The sequence below is a fragment of the Corvus moneduloides genome, chromosome 2, assembly GCF_009650955.1.
Source record: "Corvus moneduloides isolate bCorMon1 chromosome 2, bCorMon1.pri, whole genome shotgun sequence".
NCBI lineage: Eukaryota > Metazoa > Chordata > Aves > Passeriformes > Corvidae > Corvus > Corvus moneduloides.
In genome coordinates, this window is record NC_045477.1 from 22,791,966 (window position 1) to 22,808,754 (window position 16,789).

General features: G+C 40.5%; 1 protein-coding gene across 2 annotated transcripts in view; it reads left to right on the plus strand.

Moving 5' to 3' along the window:
- The window catches only part of GSK3B (glycogen synthase kinase 3 beta), a 150,001-nt gene that overhangs the window by 119,906 nt on the left and 13,306 nt on the right, over positions 1-16,789 (plus strand). Inside the window, exons 9-10 of one of the 2 annotated variants that reach the window (XM_032098462.1) lie at positions 8,828-8,866; positions 11,248-11,434. In XM_032098462.1, the coding sequence (XP_031954353.1) occupies positions 8,828-8,866; positions 11,248-11,434 (226 nt within the window). The remainder of the gene's footprint in view (positions 1-8,827; positions 8,867-11,247; positions 11,435-16,789) is intronic. The other variant, XM_032098463.1, reaches the window with a different exon arrangement.

Below are 16,789 nucleotides of genomic sequence, written 5' to 3' on the forward strand. Positions count from 1 at the left end.
GTTGTCATAGAGGATCACAGCTGAAATTAAGACTTGAGAAGAGCTTGCCAGAAGATCAAATTTGCATTCTCCATTACGTCACAATTAGTTTTGGAGAGTTGTGCTTGCAGCATAGCTTCTCATTCTCAAGTCATTCTGCATACAGCTCTTCCTGATATCAGGTGGGTGTAGATAGCAGTTAAACCAGTTTATTACAATTGGGTTACATGAAACTTCATTTATGAGATCTGTACTTATTATACAAATGCTAAATCTAAAAATTTATTACCCAGCATAATGCTGGTAATGATGCTTATCTTCTCATCTTCTCGGTGTATTACTTCTCAAGATCCATTCCTTTCAACGTTTTGAGCCTGTTGAGCTAGAATAGATTTAAGTAGTAGTATTATGTAGAATTGGTTCTTCTTACCCAGTTTTATTGATATAACATCTGATGACATGTCAGTGGGTGTAGGTAGTCCTCTTAGAGCTTCTCTATCTTAGAATTGAAAAGTGTGTAAGAAAAACCTCTTCAGAGCTTTGGCTTTGAAAAAACAGGAGTGACTAAGGAATTGAAAGTGGTAATGTTGTTGGTTGTGGTTTGTTGTTACAACTGTGTATGTAACTAGACTGCTACAGCTAGTTGCCAACAGGACTTGAACTTGCATCTGCAGAAGCACAGATCTTTGCCATCTAAGATGAAGAGTTACTGAAGATTAAGTAGATAGAAGGTGTTTTTTTTTTTTTGTTGAGTAGTTATGACCAGAGTACTCGGCAGACAGAAGGATTCTTTTGTGTGTGTGTGGAATAACTTCCAGGCAGCTAGTTTCAGCATGTTTGAGAGAGAACTACTGAGAATATAGTTGCTCCCTGCTGCAAGCTTTTCCACATGGGAGCATTCTCCTTCTTGTTTTGTGCTGTTTAGTATAACATGGGTATTTGTCAAAGTTGCATTTGTAGGTCCTGCTTGTAGTTATTTCATGTAGTCAAGGTGCCCAGTGCATGTTTCTATGCAGTCTGGAACTGGTTGTTTGCAGGCCAATAATCTATACAAAAATAAGGTCCATGGTTTGCTCTTGTTTTCAGGGAACTTCCGTGGTCTGCAAAAGTGTACATATATGGTAATTAAGAATTTTATTTGGAAGCTGTCATATCTATAGCATCTGAAATTCTGTGGTGCTGACTTGCGTTGGATGTATCTGGTTCTGGTCTGCTCTCTGAGACATTTCTGAGAGGCATGGATATGTTACTTTCCTGCTCAGTATTGGTGTGATGATGTGTAATCTGCTGCACTTGCTGTTACCTACTTGGTGAAGAAGAATGGTGGCTGGTTGTCATAGAGGATCACAGTGCAATGTAAAATATTCTGGGTTTTTTAAAGAGACAGAGAAAATTGTTTAAGGCTGAAGACGGACAAATACATGAAGGAATATTGTTTTTCATATTCAATATGGTTTGGGCTAAAATTGGAATTTTGAGCACAAGTTTTATGGACATTTGAAGCCTAACTTCATTGATGTATCTTACACTTTTCAGTAGAAATGGATGGGTATCGTCCTAATACAGTATTGATACTCACTATTGTAGTAGCATGAAGAAAGAGATCTCAAACTAACAAGGTCCTTTCTTCTTAAATTATGAGAAAAGTCAAGCTAACACTCTAAAAAATATTTTTCTTATGTTGCAGCAATAGTGTAAGTTTGCAGTGCAAGCTGTTATCAGACTGATTTTTCAATCTGTTGACAACTTGAGATTGAAGTAAATTTCTAATTTAAGAGTTGGAGTCTCTTGTTATAAAACATGCAGAGGCCTCTCTCTCATGTCTCCAGTATAGTTTTGTGTTGCCCAAGCACGTGTGTGTTTTTATACTAGTTCACATGCATGGGGCACCTGATGATGGAAGTTCGACATGTCCCTAGCAAAAGAAAAGAGAATCTGAACTTTCCAGGAATCTCTCAAACCATTCTTCAGAGACAGGGCTTCCCTTTTCTTTTCCTCTGTCACTTACTCCTACAACCCCAGCCTCAACAGGAGGAATCCAGGACATTTTGGTTCTTTGGCAGGGGGTCCTTTTCAGAATACCAGTGTGTTTAGTAACTTAAATGTTCTTTTCATCCAAACCTCCCTTTGTTTTCACATCGTATAGAACGTTTTGTATTCATGGAGGTGCATCCTACAGCTTGTCTGCCTTGGTCTGTGAAGTAAGTGGCATCCTATTATAAGAGAAGCAGTGTTTTGCAGGAGTGTGAATATGACTGACTTACAACAGTCAGGAAAAAGTAGGTAGGCTTTTAAACACACAGTCATGTCTTCAGGTATATCTTGCGGTGGAAAACCAGTCCATTTTTTCCAATGGTTATCAGCTCATCAAGTAAAAGTTACTATGCTTTCTGGAGATTTGCTGCTGTTGTTTTTACTGAGTCATGTCTTTGCTTGTGTCTTTCAGCCACCTCAACTCCTTAAGCCTTCTTCCTTCTCAGAAGTGCAGTCTGATCTGTGCTACTAATCTTTATACCTGTTTCTCTTCTTTTGACTAAGCTTCATCTATACTGTATAACTCTGTGAGTGGAAAGCCAAGGAGGAAATCTGGGATCAAGTGCAAGATTGTACATGACAGGGCTGTTGAAGTTCAGCTTTGGTAATTAGTTTCCTGTGAATCTCTTGGCCCTTTTGGAAGGGGAAGGGACAGTGGGACAGCTAACAAAAGGTCTAAAGGCATTCTTGATAAGCTCATGGTAGATAGGTGTTGCTTACCATGGCTCCATTACAGCTGGCCTTTATCCTGGCATTACTCCGATGCTACCTTCAGGTCTCAGATCCTTGGGATAATGAAAAACAGAGACAGTGCTGTGATAATTTCCAGAAATATATAAAATGTCCAACTGCGACAGCCCGCCTTTCCTCTTGCATCCAGCTAGTAAAGGATCTTACTAAGATTGTAGTAAATGTAATATAATTATGTAGTTAAGGCCCTTTCTGTGTGGGCGAAATGACTCTCTTGGATTTTTTCTTTTCCCCACCTAAGGATGCTGCCAGTATGTTTGCCAGTATAATGTCAGTATAATGAAAGATATGCATATATATATATATATATATATATACATATATATGCCCATGTTTCGTGATGGCAGAACAATACAAATTGTAACAGCAAAAGTGGTTTTCTTTACTGTAATCATAACCTCTGCCTTGTCTCCATTGTATAGACACAGAAACAGTTTCTACTGCAGGCAGCTCTTAAAAATGGACAGCAAGTCTCTTCAGTGTGCTGTGGTTTGGTTGCCTTTGTTTCTCCTGTTCTGAAAGTACTTGCAAGATTTTTGAAACATGCTGGCATTTTTAAAACATACTTTTGGTGAGATAGGTTTGAGTGTACTCAAGAGAATGGCTTTATTCACCATCCCCAAATCTATACTTAGCTGGCACCTGAATAATAATTTCCAAGTCAGTGTTGAGTTGGAAGAAGACAGGAGTCATTTGCCTGACAGTAGAAGAGATGGGGAGAAAAACTGTCATGTCTAAATTAGTATTGAGCATCTCTGCCCCTCTGGTGTGCATTCTTGTGGATGAATACATGAGGACTTTTCTCTGCATCACTGTGCCTTCACAATAAACTTGTAGGAGATTAGGGCAGGGTCCCTCCCAACTTTGTAAGCACTTCCTTTTTGTTTTAGGGGGTTTTTTTCATTTTTTATACCATTCAGGGTGGTTTTTTGTCTGTGTCTTTAAGTCAAATGGTTATAGCATAGGAAAACAGTGTCTAAGATGAAACTTCAGACTCCAGCTCATCCCTTCTGGCACTTTTCCAAAGCTATTGGCCAATTCTGGCTGCAGCTGAAGTTGTGCAGAGCCACAGTTGGTTGTGTTAAAGAGTAGCTTTGGATATTGACTTTAGAATTTATATTTCTGCCTGTATTATGAAGTAATTTCTGCTAATACTATAAAATAGTTGCCAAATATCTTAGTCTTGATATCCTCTTGTGTGTATGTGTGTTCTTTATATATGTTTTTCCATCCTAATCACTTTACCTTGAATGTTGAATATTTCTGTGTTTGTAGCAGACAGTCCTGTTGTCTTCCCCACACTCTGGGACTGGGATGTAGACCCTGGTCTCTATCAGTGACCCTGTTTTTTCACCCTCCAGAATTGGTTTCATGTCTTCATCCTGTCCTACTCCTGCTCTCCTTATTCTTGTCTAGTTTTTAAGCAGATTGTTTTGCTTGTAATGCTTCCAAAGTGACTGCTCATACTGTAGATTCAAGGAAGAATACCAAACAATAAAATGGATAAACAGACAGCTCATTTTGTCACTTCTAATTATAACTGATGATGAAAGAAAGTGAAAACTCTTTTATCAGAAATCTTGTAAGTGGACTTGGATTTGGATTCAAGATGAAAATGCAAACTCTTCTTTCTGAGATTCAGGTGTGATCTTTTGTAGAGGAACAAAGGTAGAGTGAGGATGAGATTTTTTTTGGTTGCTGTTTCATAACTGGTATTAATTTCATCATGGAACAGGGTCAGTTCTCCACCTCCCACCTGCATATTCCTGATATGCATTATGCTTTGCGTGGTAGCAAAAACCTCTTGAACAACACAAATGTTCAGGATTTGGATCACTTTTCTTTATCTAACTGACCATTCTGCCCAGACTGCAGATGTTGGGACAAGGGACCAGGGCAGGCCTGCATATCCAAAAGGGCAGAACTCTGTTTTCCATCATGAACTGGACTTGATTTATGCCTATTGTGAAACTGTGCCCTGACCTCTTTCTAAAGAGTATGGCTCTGTTTTTTGCTTGATGTGTAATGACTTTCCAAGCAAAGAGTGAAAACACTTCTGCTGGAGACTATCTTAAAAGAAAAAAAAAAATTCTGGCAAGTTCATGTTTGCCAGCTCCTTTTGTAGCAGCAATGACTTTTGACAGTGTAAATCTCTTATCATATATGGCCGAGAAAAGAAGCCAGGTTTGCCCGGTGGTAAATTGCCCTGCCTCTGCCCAATTTGTATGCAGTAAAGAAAGTACTGCTTAACAGCAAACGAGTGAGCACTAATGTAACGTTAAGAAAGGATTTCCATCAGTGCAACTACGGAAATCAAATGCTAAGTTTAACATGTCTTCTGCAATGTACCATCTGTTTAGCCATCCCATTGCAACACATCTGTCTAGGCTGTTCATAGCAGCTGTCCCAGTGAGGCTGAGAGCACTTCTAGAGGTACATTTTTGGGGGTCCCCTCCAAGAAGAAGGGGAGCTGTTTTGTTCTGCTTAGCTTTGTTGCTTTCCTTTGGAGCTTGATAGAAGCAGAGCACATGCACTGGGTAATAAATGCTAGCTCATTCTGTCTCCACAGGGTCCTCAATGGAAGGAGCCCAATAAAAAGTGTGTGGTCTCAACAAGAAGTAGCTTTGAAGACAGGTTCCTGGTCCTGTTCCCAGTTCTGTGTTGGCTCATTTGTAAGCCACTTAACCCTTCTGTCTTTACTTCATTTTCCCCTGTCTAAGTGCCATCAGACAGGAATTCTTGACTATTAAGGTGTTTACTATTTCTGAGCTGCTTTTAGAAAAGACATAAAGGGATTTAATCAGAGAAAGAAGTTGGGGGGCTTATATATATATTTTAAAATATCTCCCAACACCAGTGCCTCTTTTGTGGACATCTTTTAACCTTCATTTGTATCATGTGAGTTTTACGCACTTCAAAATAGCCAAATGGCATATTTCAAAAATCCCATTCTGAAATTCTTAGGCGTTTGGAACAAGACTAGACGCAAGACCTTCATATGCAACTTTGGGATTTTTTGTGTCAGGTAGAGCTCAGTGCATACGTTGCTGTCTTGTGTGTGTCTCTTGCCTCTCCTTTTGTGTTCGTGACTGTGTCATGTTTCTCATGAGCCTTGTTGTGTTAAACTTGGGTGATCAAAATGCTGCTTCATATTGTAAGGTCATAGTAATTGTATTGTGTGATACCAATTTTTAAAAGTTGATTTGAGGGTTGTGTTCTACATTGATGACTTGGCTTGTAAACAGTACAAGCTTTTGTTTGAAGGGAGGAGCTTTCTCTCTTACCTAATGTTCATGTGCAATAAAAAATGTGCTTACAAACTGAAAGGATGTGCACAGACTGTCAGCCTTGAATTGGTGGTGTGGGTGGTTCTTGGCAAAGCATGTGAGTCTGAAGCTGGTGAGGAAATTTTTAACCGTGGTGTCACAAACTTGATGTGTTAGCAACAGATGTCATTTTCATAAGCCTCTGCTCTCTTAGGGAGCACAGCATGCGGGCAGTATTCAGAATCTGCATGCAAAATGCACAGTGGTTGATGGCATGAAATCATATCTTTTAATACACACTGGCTAGAAGAGCACCTTGGTGTCACATTGTGAAGCTTTGGCTTTGAGGCTTAATTACGCCAAGACGGTGGAGCTCGTGTTGTGCATGGAAAGTTTGTTTGAGGAATGTCAATGAACTGAAAGTCAGAGCAACCATTCTGTTCAAACAATACTTAGCTCTTGCCCCATGTGGTTTTATTTGAGAGCTGAATGCTGATGTGAGTGAAGTGAAATAGGAGAATTCTGTGCTTTCCATCCTTTTTCTTTCGTCTTTCCGTATGTGCAGAAAAATAAAATTCAGAAGGGGTGTAAACTCCCCTACACTGGTAGGAGCTATTTCAAATTAGTAAGATAAAATGTGACCACTCTGCTAGTGCACAAAGCCTTGATCTGAACTGAAGTCTCTTGGGGATGAGAGCCGTGTAGCGCACCAGGGACATTTAAGCCTGACAATAGTTTTTGAAATGTTGAAGAAGGTGGTAGTTTCAGAAAAATGAAGGGGGAGTAACATAAAAAAATTTGCATTGATAGCAGTTAAACATAAGAAGGAGAGAGCAGTGTATCAGGCCTTGCTGACTCGCTCTTAACGGTCTGTCGGTATTTGAACATCACCAGCATGCCTGAACAAAGAAACAACTCGCACTGGTCCCTCAGCTTTTTGGTGAGGTGTAGATTTATTGGGATCTGAAAGGGGGAGGGAAAAGCCAACAAAAGCACCAAAAGCTGTGGCTTTGGATGAGTCAGCATTTCCATTTGACATGATCATCCAGAGATTTTTGTAACTCATCCAAAAAAATCCCAAAGAAAAAAACCAGCAACCTGGGTCTCAGCCTGAAATTCATTTGCTTTGCAGAAACAAGAGGTTTTGAGTTATTCAAGTGCAAATTTTTCTTGAAGAATATTGTATGTAAAGCCTTTTTTTTGCATTTGTTTATCTCCAAAACAGGTTCATTTTTTAAAATGAAAACTTGAGCCTTCGGTCCCTCCTGTGGACAAATAGCCTTACACAAGGTCTTGTTTCATTTTATAAAAATGAATTGCTGCGCCGGTGGGGTAGTATTTGATTGCTTTAAAAGTTCCTGTCAGTGTTTTATTTTTGGTTTTTATTTTGTTTGTGGACTTGCTGTGCCTTTTGCCCGGCCGTATTTAGTCTGCATACTAAATGTCAGTCTACCCAAACACTTTGTGCACTTAGCTTTTTTTCCTTTTTTTTTTTCCTTTCTCTTTTTTCTTTCTTTTTTTTTTCTTTTTTTTTTTCTTTTGCTTTCACCCAAATGTATTTTAGACCGAGACAGACTTTGCTCTGATGGGCCGGATTTTAGTCCGTGCACTAAATTTTAGTCCGCAGACTAAAAATAATCCGCGGATTATTTACTAAATTGATTCCCTCACTGAGAACTACAGAGATTTTAAACTCCTGCTGAGATGTAGGTGCAAGGGGCTTCATGGCTCACAAGTCCCACTGTCTGTCCATCCTCCTGCCCCTTCCCACCACGGAGCATCAGCCCAGCATTGCCTTGGCATCGGTGCCCCGTGGCATGGAAGTGCTTGTGTAGCCATTGCCATGGGCAGCAGCTGCTTGTGTAGTTCTCGGTGGGTGAATCGGGCAGCTTTCCCGGTGGAACTTTGCTGAATGGGAAGAGCTGAAAGACTGTAGAGGGCTTTGCTTTTATTTCTTAGGGCGTTATTCAAAAGGGAGGCGGGAGGGGACAAATTGAGGAGAAAAAAAAAATTTGTTAAATAACGGGTGCAACGGGTATGAGGGGGAATAAACCCGCAATAGAGAGAAATTCAGTCCATACCCGCACTCCTGAGGTGGTACGTCCAGTTCCTGAAGAATCCTAAAGAGATAATGCCAGCAAACAAAATCCAGTGGAGGGGGATGTCAATCCAAAATGGAGAATAATCCGCGGCGGCCTGAGGTACTCGTAGTGCACACAAATTAAAAGTATCCAAATTTAAAATACAGATCTCGGATTTTTACTTTGTCTTCAGCACAAATTACAAATTGCTAGGGATTTGGGTTTTTTTGAGAAAAACCCAAAACCATCCAAAAGTTTACATTGTGTGTCTGGGACAGATTTACAAGTGGGATGCATCTTTGGAGACAAACTAATCTGGCCACTTGGTTCTGTGGATGTTTATATCCAGGACCAAGGACTGAAAATTCTTTATTATGGGAATTTCAATTACCCTTTTAGTTCAAGTTAGAGTTTTGATTTCAATTTTTTTTATTTTTTTAGTAAATGCACTGGCATTGGAACATAAATTTCATATAGAAATGTTTCTATACTATGCCTCACCATTGCACAATCAATTTTTTTTTTGGCATACACTGTGGTGAAGTTGGACTTGCTGCTATGGAGACTGATGTTTAAAGTTTCTAATTGTATAAACATTTACTATGTCCCCCACACCATGGATTTCTTATAATATTGGCTATATTTTTCCTTGCTGGACTATTCTCTTTTGGATTGACTCCCCCTGTTTGGATTATTTCACTGCATTATCATCTTTAGGACTCGTCAGGAACAGGACATTTCACCTCAGGAGTACGGGTATGTACTTAAACATTTTTTCAAATTACTAGGCCTAGCCTTGAAAAAAAAGGAGAGAAATGCTAGAAGTGGAATAATTGAGTTCAAACTGCATCCTCGAGGCGGCAGCCAGGCCAATGTCGTAACACAAAGTGATAGAGATTAGATGGGCACAGACCTGTAACTTGCTTCATGTGTTAGTCACCACTTGTTGCAGGGAAAGGCCATGTGAGGCCTCCTAGTATATATATTTATTTTTATTTTTTTCTCCTTCCTGGTTGGAAGCAGTTAGGGCAGACTTTGGGAACTGCCTACCCCAAATGACTAATTCCAGATCCAAAGGCAGGCTGAGAAGTTCATAACAGGGTTTAGAAAACATGGTAGGGTTTCAAGGACTTGAAAATGAGGAGTTTCAGTGGACAAGCAAGTACTCCTTTTACATATGTCAGATTTGTGACTGTCTGCCTACTAATTTTCTCAATATAAGGGCATATCATCTTTACTTAAGGAAATAAAATGGTTTTCTTTTTAAAAATCTGTATAGTGGCTGATATGTGAGCTGTACTGAGGGGAAAAACACAGCTGAGAGTGAAGTACTAAAGTTTCAAGCTGTGATAAATCAAGCCTGTTAAAATATCACTGTGAAGGTGCATGAGGGAGACCTCAGTAGTTTTACCTCATATTAAATACAGAACAACTTCACTTCTGTGGGTTTACCTCAAGACATACTCATTTGTGCTACTTACTGTGGGGAGGTGGGGGGAAGCCACAAGGTTTTTTTTTAACTGGAGACAGTCTTGGATTTTGTTCTGGTCAGGCTGTGACTTGGGAGTAATAATTGCATCCACTGTGTGCTGTGGTCAGCAATCCAAGCTCCGCAGGCAGTGGGCACAAAGCAGCTTCTGCTGCCTCTTCAGGTGACCCTGCACTGGTGACACAGTGGTCAGTAGAGGTTCTCTGCCAGCAGTGTTAAGCTACAGCCTTTCTTTTTGTCATTGTAGGCCTCGTGTGAAAACTTTTTCAGTTTGTTTTGCAATAACCTGGTAGTAGGAATAAAGTCAGCTCTTCATGTCCGTTGCTCCTCAAAGGACTGACTCCCCAAGTCAGGATTCCTTTGCCACACAAGTTAGTACAGCACACACTGCAGCCAACCCAGTGCTGCTGGCCCAGCTGGGTACCAAGGGCAGGAAATTTCAGTCCCTGCAGAACTTGGTTTTTGTGTTTGATTCTCATTCAAGAGAGCATATATACCTGGTTTAAAACCTACTAAAGGAGTGCCTGTGCAAGTTTCTCATCTGTTATTAACTGGCATGTCATGCACTGTATTTCTTTCCATTTCTATTTTTAAATTTTTTTAATTTTTTTTTTCCTCCTTGGTGCTGTGTGGCTTGAGTTCACTGGCACTGGTGCAAAGGCATTTTGGATTACCTCAATTTTTACAAAAAATGCTGGCATCAGAACTTAACACTCGCACCCACCCTACTGCCTTTACCCCAGACTGTGTTTTACCTGCAACACAGCAAGAGACAAGTGTTTGAGGAGGCCATCCAGGTCATGTACATGATTAACTCCTATTTTGCTTATAATGTAATGAGAAAGGAGAGTGTGATTAGCAGTGGGTAGAACCATTCTTAGATGTTTAAAACAAAGATGCAGTGAAGAACTGCTTTTTGTAATCACTCAAAGTAAAAATCTTTTAGACTAAAATAGTTGGTTTTCTTGATGCAATTTTCAGCTGTCCTTACAAATACCAAATGTGCAGGAATTATCCCTATAAATTTATGGGATTAGCTTGCCAGAATAAGGTCACAGAAGGAGTAACTTGCAAATTGGAGCTAGACATTTCCTGTACCCCACCCGTGCTTTCCTTGTTGTTCTCCAAAGCTGAACAGCAGCCTCCATAGCAACAGTCTGACCTGCCTGCCTGCAAAAGTTGGTGTTAGTAAGACTTCCTTCGCTAGCCAGAAAAACCCCAACCCAAAACCGTAGCGAGGCTTCATTATATTTTTACATTCAGTGACTCCTGCTCATGTGAACCCTCTTCCCCACCTTCACTCCACCCCATATGCATGGCTGGTAGCACCTGTGTGTGTTTGTCATGATTTTTGAAAGAGTTTCCCCTTCATTCTCGAAGTCGTTTTTCTGAGTGCGCTCTCATGAAGTCTCTTGCTGGCATTGCACCTTCACTCTAGTGCAAGGCGTTGCAATTAACCCTTTCTCGACCCCAGGAATGGATTTTCCCACACTTACTGCAGGACTTTGATTAGCACAAACCGCAAGTTTGTTCCAGCTTGCTGGGCAGTGAGAGGTTTAATTGCTCTGACTTGCTTCTGGTCAACAAAGAGACGAGACCTAGCCAGACAACCTGTTTCTCCTTGCTTGTTTTCTTGCTGTCCCCACAGGTCTTCCGGCCCCGCACTCCCCCCGAAGCAATTGCGCTATGTAGCCGCCTGCTGGAGTACACCCCCACCGCCCGCCTGACTCCCCTGGAGGCCTGCGCGCACTCTTTCTTCGATGAACTACGGGACCCAAACGTCAAGTTACCAAATGGGCGAGATAAACCTGCACTCTTCAATTTCACCACTCAAGGTAGCCTCAGAGCGTTGAAGGATCCCTTCTTTAGGAGGAAGCACCGGGATAAATGTTTGTTGTAATGCAGATGTTACTCCCTCGGAAGTAAAAATCTCTGAGTGGTACTAAGTTTATTAAGCAGTTGTATAACCAGCTGTCCATTTCAAAAAGAGAGGAAAGGGTCTTGAAGTTACAGGATTTTCAGATTCCTGGTGCCTCCAATTCAGTTATGCTGAGGTTCCGAGGGTGGTTGTTAACTGGATTGCATCAGGAAGGTTTACATTTGCAGCTCAGAGTCTGCAACCTGGCTGATGGTTTTGTGTGAAATACCGCAATCAGTGGACCATGCAGGTTAGATTATCATTTGGAGATGGTCCTGCTTCTTCACACCTGAAACACCATAGCCAAGTAGTAATGCATGTTAGGTTTGGCAGGGAGGTTGGTGGTGTTGCTGCCCATTTCAGTTCTGGATGCAGGATAAATACAGATGCTTTACTGTCCAGATTTTATATGCTGTACAGTTCATCTGGCATTACGCTGACTCATTCATTTAGAAACTGTAAAATAAATGGACAACTAACTTCCTTATTTGAAGCCAGGCTGGTATCAAAGTTTAAAACCATTCATCTATTTTTTTTCTACAGAAGTCAGAAATGTAAAACTGATATCCCCCCAGAATAGTTTTGCCTGCCAAGACAGAACATGTGAGAAGTATGGCATACAAATATGCTAGTAATTAATTTTGGAGCACTTTTTCTGTTGTTTTTGTTTTAAAGTGATTAGCTGCCAACTCTCACCCTTTGAGCAAGAATAGTTCTGTATGCATTTTCTGTTGAAAGTCTAAAACACCTTTTGGCTCAATTAGCATCAATGTCATTTTTCATACTCTTTAGTGTATGCTATGCCCCTTTGCCAAAATGCGAAATAGCTCTCTCCTTTGACTTGTGGAGCCTTTTTATTTAAAAAGAAAAAAAAAAAAGGCATTTATGAAGCATAAACACATTAAAGTTGTCAAGTAAATAGCTTGTGCTTCCAGGTCACTGTCCTCTGTGCTGATTTCTGCATCTGTTGTTAGAAATTCAGTAGTTACAAGTCCTTCCTTTTACTCCTGGATTGCCTTTTATTTTGCCCCTCTAAAGCCCTCTTCAGTAGCTGAAATAGTTTTGATCCCAGCATCTTAATACAGTTTCACCCTATTCTTTCTGAAAGTATTGTTTCATGATGACATTAAGATTGAGCTTATCTACTACATGAAAACAAGGTTTTTAAAAGAGTTGGAAAGCTCTGTAGAGAGTCAGTTCAGAAATCTTTGGGGGAAAAACAGATGTATGTATTGGGAGTGTGTCCCTGGTTCCCCTCAGGTTATGTGGAAGCTGCTGGATAAGCTACCCTAATGCTCAAGCAAATCTAAAGCTCCTCTTTTGCCATCCTAAGGAGCTGATGTGCCCTCCCTCACACAGTGAGCCCTGGGAACGGTGAGAGGAAACAGTTCCTGTGGAGCAATTTCCTTAAGATATAAAAAGCAAATTTCTGTCTGTCATTAACAGGTGCCAGTGTTACCATCTACAAGGGGAAGACAGGACATAGGCTGGTCATTAATGCACATCCAAACAAGCTCTGTTGCAGGTGACCAGCCAAACTAAAAAAAAAAACCCCAAACCAGAGTTGTTTTTAAATACCTAAATACATTGATTAGCGCAGTGATTTTAAAAACTTTGTAGTTGATAAATGTACAGCAGTCCTGACTATGAACTCAAGATACACAAGAAGCTTTTGCTCTTCCTGTGACTACTGTGCAATCCTTGTTCTCTGGTCTTTACTGTGCAAGGTTCCATCAAACTGGCTGGTCCAGAGCAGAAGTCCCAGCTGGAAACATACCAGATCGTTAGATGGATAATGAGTCATATTAAGTCATCTGTGGTAATTTAAAAAGTAATGGAAGACAATTGTATTTTAAATAGCATTTGTTTTCAACAGGCAGCATTAAGTTCTAGAAGTGTTTTATTTGGCTGTATTCAGTTGCCTGAAACCCATGAAGTAGGAGGTGACTGCAGAAAGCTTGAAGGCAAAACCCTTAGAAATTACAAGATAAATCTGACCATTAATACATTGGATTGATTTTCAAAAAGAAATTAAGCATTATACCAAATCTGCTGACCTGAGCACTGATGCTGCTCAAATAGAGTCTAGAAAAAGAGCAGTGAGGGTATATGGAAGATCAAGATCATGGTCTTTGGCAGCCAGCTGTAGTTGTGGGGCACGTGGGTGCTTAGTTTATTTTAGAGATTAAATCTGTTGAAGAGAGCATTATCTGATGTCTTGCATGTAAGTTTCTCTTAATTTAAACAAATACTGTATGCTAATTGGGTTTTGAAAAAGTTATTTTGGCCAAGGAAGTATCTCTGCTAGCCACAGAGCTGCAATTCAGTTAGGCTTTTAGACCTGCAAGACAGAAAGCAATTTTTCTCTTAGAAGCCAAGTTTTCAAATAGTGTGTGAAATGAGTGCCATTTCCTAAACTACTTGTAACATGTCAGTGGTTTTGCTGGGTCACAAAAATTAATGTTACTCCATGTTGTCCATTAAAGGCTGTAAAATTCTTTCAGTGATTCAGCACTTAGGAATGGTTATCACACTTCTTGAAGATAAATTACTTTTTGATTGAAGGGGGGGGGTGCATTGGGGGTTTTTTTTGTTTATCTTTTTAAGGACCCTAGCCTGTGACCTTTAATTTTTTTTTTTTTTAAGAGAGATATATATGTATATGTTTATGTATATACATAATGGAAAGTTTGCTACTGTGACCAAAAAAAACCCCATGATACAAGAATAATTTTTCCAGGGAATTCTTGGAGTGTTGATATATCAAGTATAATAATACTGAAAAAGAACACTGCACTGTTTCCCAGCACCAGGCATTTTCTTGTGTTTGGGGAATGAAGGTGATCTGGTCTTCTAGTAAAACTGGACACTTTCATTCCTGCTCCTTCTTGGAGATGTTAACTGGCTGCACATGGTATGATTTGATCAGCAGAAAGCCAAAGGTGTTCTCCCAGCTGATGTAGATGGGAGTTGGGTCTCATAAATGAATTGTGGTAGTTGCTCTGTTCACATCGTGATGTTGAAAACTTTGTCTGGATTGCCTTGACCACAATAGCTTCTTGCAGTTATATTGGTTGTAATTAACCCAACCTTGAGCTGCACATTTGGTTTTGATAACCAGGCTACAGTTGAACACCCTGCCCAGATACTGTGGGGGAAATCACTAAGGACAGAGATTCTCAGTATTTCGCAGACTGCAGATAATCACAGGTACAGCTTTCTCCTCAGTATTGCCATGTTTCATCCTTACAGGTGGGATAGGTGCAAAATTACATGATAGCAAAAATTCAAACAAGTTTGCAAGTGAAGTTCCTATTCAGCCAAGAGTCCACTTTACCTTGTTTATATCTTGTCTGAATTGACCTGCTTCTCTTAACTTCAAGACATTCAGAGTACGCTGGATTTAAGAAACTTCACAGCAGGAAAGATAATGTGAGGTTTGAGAAGGGAACAAGGTTGGTCTTCTAGTCTCTATAAAAGTTCTTTAAGGTAGCTTCATAGACATGGTTGCCCTTGCATTAAGCACAACAAAAAGCAATTATTATTGCCACAATACATGAGGAGGTGTTCTGGCAACATTAGATGAGGGAGGAATGAGAAGGGGCTCGAAGTGCCCTTGCAAGGGTGTTGTTGTGTCTGACCAAGTGGTTCTTCGGCTACAGCAACACTGACAGTCTATAGCTGCACCCTCAAGGCACCGCATAGCACCGCAAGGTAGCAAGTGTCATGGGGTTTCCTTGTTGCTTTAGTTCTGCTTTTGTTTGGATCACAGCCCTGTATTGTTTTGAGTGATGAGCAGAAAATAATGCAGGGGTGATAGAAACTTTCAAAAGAGCAAGGTAAAGAGTAGATTCCCAGTAATAACAGATTTGAGAAAGCAGATTTGGAAAAAGTACTAAGGGAGCAACATTTTCTAGCACAAAGCAGCTAATACCCAAGATAGTACTGAAGTATAGGTTTATAACTGGTGCTTCACTTGGATGCTTAAGGATTCATATTTCTTCAGTTTATTTTTCCATTTAAAATGGAGATTTATGAATTCTGCATAACATTATGAATATGAATTCTGAATTACTCCCACATGAATTAAAGATTTTGTATTTGTACAAGGGCTGTGAGTACTGAGGCTTTTTAGAAGGACTAGCTAGGTCTGCTTAGACCTGAATGGAGTATTGCAGGATAGATTAGATGGGTTGCAGGTAATGTAACCTGCTTGCATTCATAAGTGCTGAAACACAGTCTCAAAATGTGTAGTAATAAGAGGCTTGTAATCAGGGGAGTCTTCTGCCTCTTGCCCTCCCAGCAGTAACAAAACTTACTGCAACGGTTAGCAGAGAAAAAAAATTCACCACGTGGACTACTGCTCCTTTTAGGCCTGAGTTTGAAGCTAGCATTAAAGAAAAGCAATAGCCTCTTAAAAATGAGCCCAAATAATTTGAGACTGTGTCCAAAACCCCCTTTACTGAACCCATGCCATGATTTGGCTGGGTTTCTGTACAGCCTGTGCTATCTGGAGATCTTGCGTAAAAAGCTGTCTATTCTCCTGTTCTCATTTCTCCTCCAGATGACCTCCTGGAGCTCCAAAAGTCATCAGTCTCCTTCTGTGAGGTGACTGTTCACATCCTTTTTACCGGATGTTGCTTTCTCAGGAGACAGCCAGTCACTCCTGTTTCTGAAACAAACAGGACCTGTCTTGTCTCGGCTCAGTCCCACCTTCTGTGAGGCACTAGATTCTCTTGAAGGGGTGCCAGAAGATTGTCATTTGTTGGCAATGTGTTGCCCTTAATCCTCCCACAGTTGTGGCTGTAAGATGCCTATTTCTCATTCTGATACACATTGAAGCTATATTAGATTTGGAGCCTAAAAGACATGACTGTTTTTTCCCTGGTTAATGTCTTCAGACAGAATGATTGCATCATTTTGTTGTCCATTTAAATTGCCCAGCTGACCAATTCCCTTTGCCTTTCCCTGTCCTTTTAAAGGATATGTTACCTCTTCTTGGCCTCGCTCAAGGAGACTGCTGTGAGATTGGTCTTGGGTTCCTGGGTCCTTGAGAAAAAATGATGCTTGAGTGAGCCAAAGAACTAATCCCTGAAGCTCTTGGAGCAACTGTTGCAGCTGCTTGCTTGCTGAACCAGTGCCCAAAGCAGCGCCACTGTTATCAGCCTTCTCCCTGAGACTGATTGCAGGTGGGCTTGTGAAGAAGGGATCCTTCTCCAGTGCTCAAAAGGAATCAGCATTATCAGGCCACTGACGAGGTACAGGCTTGGCT